The following is a 7200-nucleotide window of genomic DNA, read 5'->3' on the forward strand; positions in this document are numbered from 1 at the left end:
ATTGCAACATTTATTGGATTTGTTGACTTTCTTTTCAACACATTACAAAAATACATATATGTTCAAAACAGCCGGATGTTATTAGTAATGGTGATAGTCATGTTAATAATACTCAGATCTTAGCAGCAATGGTGATAGTCATGTTAATAATACTTCAGATGTTAGCAGTAATTGTGATAGTCATGTTCAAAATACTTCAGATGTTAGCAGTAATGGTGATAGTCATATTCAAAATACTTTAGATGTTAGCAGTAATGGTGATAGTCATGTTCAAAATACTTCAGATGTTAGCAGTAATGGTGATAGTAATGTTAAAAATACTCAGATCTTAGCAGTAATGGTGATAGTCATGTTAAAAATACTTCAGATGTTAGCAGTAATGGTGATAGTCATGTTCAAAATACTTCAGATGTTAGCAGTAATGGTGATAGTCATGTTCAAAATACTTCAGATGTTAGCAGTAATGGTGATAGTAATGTTAAAAATACTTCAGATGTTAGCAGTAATTGTGATAGTCATGTTCAAAATACTTCAGATGTTAGCAGTAATGGTGATAGTCATGTTCAAAATACTCAGATCTTAGCAGTAATGGTGATAGTCATGTTAATGATACTTCAGATGTTAGCAGTAATGGTGATAGTCATGTTAAAAATACTTCAGATGTTAGGAGTAATGGTGATAGTAATGTTAAAAATACTTCAGATGTTAGCAGTAATGGTGATAGTCATGTTAAAACACTTCAAGATGTTAGCAGTAATGGTGATAGTAATGTTCAAAATACTTCAGATGTTATCAGTAATGGTGATAGTCATGTTAATAATACTTCAGATGTTAGCAGTAATGGTGATAGTCATGTTAATAATACTTCAGATGTTAGCAGTAATGGTGATACTAATGTTAATAATACTTCAGATAGCGCAATTGCAACATTTATTGGATTTGTTGACTTTCTTTTCAACACATTACAAAAATACATATATGTTCAAAACAGCCGGTGTGTTCTGCTACTCTGACACAACTTTTTTTTCTCACAACAATGCACTCCCTCAAAAAAGAAAAAGAAAAATATTTTTGTACAAAGAGCAAAAGTCATGAAAGTTTAAAATGTGTTAACATTTACATTTTAAGTGCCATCACAAGAACTTCAACAACCATGAGAAGAAGAAATAAAAACAATGTTGTCCATGACTGCCTCCTAAAACGTATTTTTATAAAAAGCATTTCTCCCGTTACCCACTGCACAATCCCAATCCCAAAAATTCCTCTGATATTCTGGATGATTTCTAATTTTTGTTTTTTATTGTATTTTTTAATAAACATATACAGTGACAAAAAAAAACATTTGAATCGAATCACAATTGGATTGGAACTGTAAAATAGGCTAACAGAATGTTGGAACCACTTTTTTATAAAATTGCAGCATCATTTTTCAATATTACAAATACACTTGTGTATTGTCATACAGTGAGCAAGAAATTATACATAACTATTCATGTTAAACTACTTAGAATCCCTCCACCATCATAATCATACAAAACTGCTCGCTATGGCATTCAACACATTGAAGAAAATAATATTTTGTTATTTCAAAACACAGAGGATTTCATCATCATCATCAGCATACTTCAACACTGTAAACATTATTCTGGGACTGAATGTCCTTGTATGAATTGACTGGTTCTGTTCTGCTGTCTGTCTTCCTGGTTTCTCTCATCCACTGTCTCAATACCATAAAATAACTCCCTAGCATCGCATATTTTAATGGTATATGTGAAGCTTGTTCAAAGTGAGAATTGTAGGTTTCTCCTCTCCGCTGTCTCATTGCAATAATAACATAACTAAATTCATATTTCAATAGTTATTATCAACCTTGTTCTGAAGTGAGAATTGTAAAATCAATGTATAGGAATACACATAAAGATTTACTCTTACTGCATATCAAAATGTGTTTTTTCCAAATGCATGTATCTATGGTATCTACACCTTTTTCAGTCAGTCTCATTTATAACTAATCTGTTCCATTTCCTCATGCAGATTTGAAATAGGGGACCATTATGAGGTGAGCGTTTCTGTGTAAGAATCAGTTTTCATGTCAACAAGATGATGATAAATAGGAAGATTCCCATTCGAGGCACACCCATCTCCAATTGGCTAAACACACACAGCACATTTAAAACAGGCTGTGTGAAGTGATATCTTTGAGGTGAGGTGATTATCTCTATTGGAGATGGTTGTATTAAGGGAAGATGTGGCCTCAATCTTCCCTAATATTGTTCCTCTTTTTCTCTCTCTGATGTCCCTGGTATTAGATTTGACCAGTAGATATGCATTTGGGTCAAAACACACTTTTCATATGCTTTCAATTTCATTTGAAAGACTTTGATCCTTGCTCGGGTCTCTCTCTTTCTCTTTCCCTCTATTTCTCTCTCTCTCTTTCTCTCTCTCTCGCTTTCCTTCTCTCTCTCTCTCTCTCTCTCCCTCCCCCTCCCTCTATCCCCTCTCTATTCTATCTATTTCAATCTTCCATTTTCTACCTCAAGAATGATCCAATCAGATCTCAAGGTCCTGTGGCCATCAGTCTAACAGCTGTGCTGAACATTATTACCATAACTCAATGTAACTCAAATAGGCTTTTTTAGATTCATCCAAGGATGAGCCATCCTCATTCCTCGCAGCTGAAAATCCCAAATTGTAAATCCCTAAAAGTCACAAACGTCACGTACAGTGTCTTCACGAATCTGTTATTGGGCGTTAAACCCCCATATCACTTTGTGAAGCAAAATGAACAACCCCCACCTTTTCTTTTTCAAAGCTGCTCTACTAATACATGAATGTTGAGTTAGTGAACTGTGAAAGCAGGCAGGCAGATTGAAGCTTAGAGCACACGGTGGAGAAACACAGGCATTGATATGAATTCCATTCTGAGACCGTTTTGCTGAATCCTGAGGGGATAAGAACTCACCCAGACCGAACAGAACACTACTGTTCTAGAATTCCCCAGAAGGAACAATGAAATGATTATAGAAGTGGAATGTACAGTACAATGTAGAATGTTTAAAAGTTTAACTTAACAAATTGGTTTTGATTAAGCTTTATCAAGTGTCAAGAGGGAATAAGGGACATTGCCGCTATGTTGTTCAAATGTAAACAGTATGATCATAGGAAGGAAGCACTACTGAGAGGACCTGTATTGCAATTATCTGGTGAATGGTTGAGACAACAGTGTATATTATTCAGAACTTAGATAACTCAAGCCGCTGATCTTTGATTGTTTTAGTTAGAGTGGACATTCTGAATGTAAAATATGTGGCTGGTATAGATTTAGTTTCTGTTCTCTTAATAATGATAGATCAAAGAAAATCTAATATTTACATAATGTTTGATGAAATAAAACGGTTTACTATTCCCAAAACATCCACACACATAAAGTTTAATAGGACTGTTCGCCTTTCCACATTTACTACAGCAAGTTTGAACTGATATATCTTAAATATTCCAATGGTGATTTAATCCTGCATCTAAGGAGTGTTTGTCAATGTGTGCAACCGCTATTTACGTCCCCGGCTAATATTGGGAATGTGGGGATTGGATTTCATCATAATAATAATTTCCTTTAGACATTCTACAACACATGCTGATATTAAAAAATAATAGTTTGTATAAAATTGGCTGTAACCTCTTCAGATTTCTAAAACATCAACATTTGGGATTTTTGAAATCCCAAATGTATAATTAATATTTTATTGTCATATTGACATTCAGTGCTTTATGTCAAAGACGAGGAGATGGATTGTAGTCCGCTGTTGACCTAATAGGATATTCATATTACAGATTAAAAAGAAATAATTGCTATCATAATTTAAGAAGTTGACCTCATGTGAATTTACTCATTTACATATAGTTTCCTTACATTTTTAATTAACAAATCAAAATTAAAATTGTATTTCTAATCAAGTGTGACCTGTTTCAAGTTATGTGTTTTTTTACTTACTAGCTAGCTAACTAATTCCATATAAAACCCCACAAAGATGTACCTGCGCATGCCCAATATCTTTACAAAACTCCAATAAATACAGACATTATTGCACAGTAGAAAGGCTCAATGGATTCCTAAATGATAAAATCCTCAGATAGATCAATAGTTGGCAGGAAACGAAACGTTTCTAGAACAATCCCCCATCCCATGTTTCCCTTTGTTTATGTTTCTCAGGTGGCAAAAAGAACAAACAAAAACAGAATTACGTTAAATTGTCCGAAAATATTCAAGAAGAGAAAGATTATCCAGCCAAGCCCCGTGTTGAAGTCTGTAAGTGTTCATTCAGAATGAGTCTGAGTTGTTAGCCTTAGCCTCTCTCGGCCTCCTCCAGTTTGACCTCACTGGCCATCAAGTGTTCCCCGTGCCACTTCTTCATGTGTTTCTCCAGGGTGCTGTAGACGCTGAAGGGCATGTGGCAGATATCACAGCGGTACACCTCCTTCCCAAACTGCCCGTGGGTCTTCATGTGGCGAGTTAGCTTGGAGCTCTGGGCGCAGGCGTAGCTGCATAGGTCACACTTGTAGGGCCTCTCTCCCGTGTGGCTGCGCCGGTGCACCGTCAGGTTGCTGCAGTTCTTGAATATCTTCCCGCAGTACTCGCAGGTGTCGCTCCGTCGGCTCTCCTTACTAGGGGGTCGACCCGGCCCGGGACCCCGCAGGAGGTGAGGGGTGGAGCTGCCGCTGTGGCACGATGCGCCCCCTCCCTCCAGGTATTCCCCAGGAGAGGTGGAGAAGCGGAGGGAACCCGTCTCGGAGGAGGAGTGCTCTGAGGAGGTGGCGAAGGGGGACTGGCGGGCATCGCTGAAGCCGTGGAGGAAAGGTTCTCTGATGAAGTGGCGTGAAGCGGCGTAGCCAGCCAGGAGCTGGGAATACATGTTCTCTGGGGAGATGAGGGTCGGCGCTGCGGGGAGCTCCAGCTCCTTCTCCACCTTCACATCAAATAGAATGAAATTAAAGTTTATTTACACTGAATTTAACACATCTAAACCCAGTAAAACAATACAACTAAATAAAAGAAAAATGATGTACTTGTTTCCGCAGTCTAAAGGTATGTTTTATAGTATTGGAAACAGTTGTGTAAACGACAAATATAAGAAAACATAAAAACACAACGAGTTATCTAAGAAGAATAAAAGTCACTTAAAGGAGTAGCTAAAAGGTTCTTACCTTGATTCTCTTGTTGGAGGTGATGGGGCTGGTGATGGGGGTCGGCCGGCGGTGGAACAGTCCAGAGAAAGAGTCTTCAGACCCACTAATCCTTCCGTTCATCAAGGGCCTCTCCTCTCTTTCTCTCTCTCTCTCTCTGTCCATCGCTCTGTCCATCGCCCTGTCTAACGCTCGCTCTCTGTCCCTCTCAATCTCCATCTCCCCCCTCCCTGCATCTCCCCCCTCTCCCCCCTCTCTATTAGGCTGCCTCTCCCTGTCCAGACTCATGGTCCTCTTGGAAGGGGCCAGTCTCAGGTGATTGTCCAGGTGGTTGTATGGGTGCATGATACCCACCCCTCCACTCTCCGTCACTCTATCCCCACCATGAGGCTTCTCGTCTGTGGAAGGCCTCGACCCGTTCTCCCTGTTCTTGTGGAACTCTGAGTCCATGCTCAGGTTAGACTCAGGCCTAGTTAGGCCGTTCCTCATCTCCTCCTCATCCTCTATTTCCTCCTCCTCTTCTTCCTCTTCCTCATCCTCTTCCTCCTCCTCGTTGTCCATCCCCATTCTTCCCTCCCCCTCTCTGCTCTTCTCCTCCCCCTCTCCTCCCTCTCCTCTGCTCCCCTGTTCAGGGGAGCTCCCCACGGAGCCTGACTTGTGCATGTGTGTCTTCATGTGTCTCTTCAGCTTGGAGGCTTGAGAACAGGCATGGTCACACAGATGACACTTGTAGGGCCTCTCTCCTGTGTGACTCCGTCTGTGGACTATCAGGTTGCTCTGGAACTTGAAGGTCTTCCCACAGAACTCACAGGACTTGGACTTGGCTTGGGCCTGGACCTGGACCTGAATGAATGAATGAACGAATGAACAAATCAATTCTTTATTGTCCCATAGGAGAAATGTCTTGGCAACATTACAGGCAATTCTGGAATACATATAACACATTATAAGACATACAACAGCATATATCCCAGGAAATACTGCACATACCTGGGCTTGGTTCTGGCCCTGGGCAGGAGTGGTGGCATCTCCCTGAGGCATAGGGGGCTGTGGGGGGTAGGTGAGGAACAGTGGGGGCTTGGAGCCCGACTGGAAGAGAGTTGGACTCAGCAGGCGGTGCATGGGGGGCACCCGGGTGGGCGAGAGGGGAGGTGTAGGGCCTCCGTTGTTAGTATTGTTCCCAACTGCCAGCTCTCTGAGCCTTCTGGAGAAGTCCATGGAGGGAGGCTCCATGGGGGTCAGACGCATCACCCTCTCGAAGGCACTGGGGTGCTGGGAGAGAAGGGACCCCATCTCCTCCGGACCCAGGCGCTCCAGGGGGTGTCTGGGGGGCGGGGGTCTGACGAAGGGTGGGGTGGCAGGGAGCCGGGTGTCCAGATAGCCCGGAGGGGGACGGGGGTGGTGGTGGTGGTGGTGGGGTTGGGGATGGTGTGGGTGGTGCTCCCTGAGTAGTGGAGCTGCCATCCGGAGTAGGTGGAAGGGGTTGGAGGTGTCCCCCAGGAAGGTTGGTAAGGGAGAACGAGGGAGGGAGTCTCCCCCACCCATGGGAGGGGGGAGGGCCATGCGGGGGGTGAGGGTATAGTTGGAGGGGTGTGTGTCCAGGTAGATGCGGATGCCGTGGGTGTGTTGGGCGTGCTGGAGCAGGAACCAGGCGCTGGTGAAGGTATGTTTACAAGAGGTGCAGATGTAGCTGGATGGCTCATCTTTACCTGAGAGAGAGAGAGAGAGAGAGAGAGAGAGAGAGAGAGAGAGAGAGAGAGAGAGAGAGAAGAGAGAGAGAGAGAGAGAGAGAGAGAGAGAGAGAGAGAGAGAGAGAGATTGTAAGTGGTTGGTTCCTATTTTAATAAGAGGTGTCTGCTAAATGACTAACATGAGAAAAATGTAGATTGAAATGCATGACTGACTCACACAGTAAAACAGTTTTGAATCACCTATATAATAACATAGGTATAATCTAGGTATAATCAACATACATTCATTTATAAATATTATCTTTTGGCATGTCTGGAACGACATTAT

At 41.9% G+C, this 7200-nt stretch overlaps 1 protein-coding gene across 1 annotated transcript; it reads right to left on the reverse strand.

Annotated features, from left to right (window-relative positions):
- Positions 1 to 909: 909 nt before the first annotated feature.
- LOC311123629 (B-cell lymphoma/leukemia 11B-like) lies at positions 910 to 6894 on the reverse strand (the record flags this gene model as incomplete). The annotated part of the gene is made up of 3 exons (XM_084197870.1): positions 910 to 4964; positions 5203 to 6018; positions 6172 to 6894. Coding segments are annotated over 3 exons (2160 nt in total), but the record flags the coding sequence as incomplete, so codon positions are not given.
- Between the last annotated feature and the right edge of the window lie 306 nt (positions 6895 to 7200).

This window comes from Coregonus lavaretus (assembly GCF_964263955.1).
Source record: "Coregonus lavaretus genome assembly, contig: HAP1_SCAFFOLD_8224, whole genome shotgun sequence".
NCBI lineage: Eukaryota > Metazoa > Chordata > Actinopteri > Salmoniformes > Salmonidae > Coregonus > Coregonus lavaretus.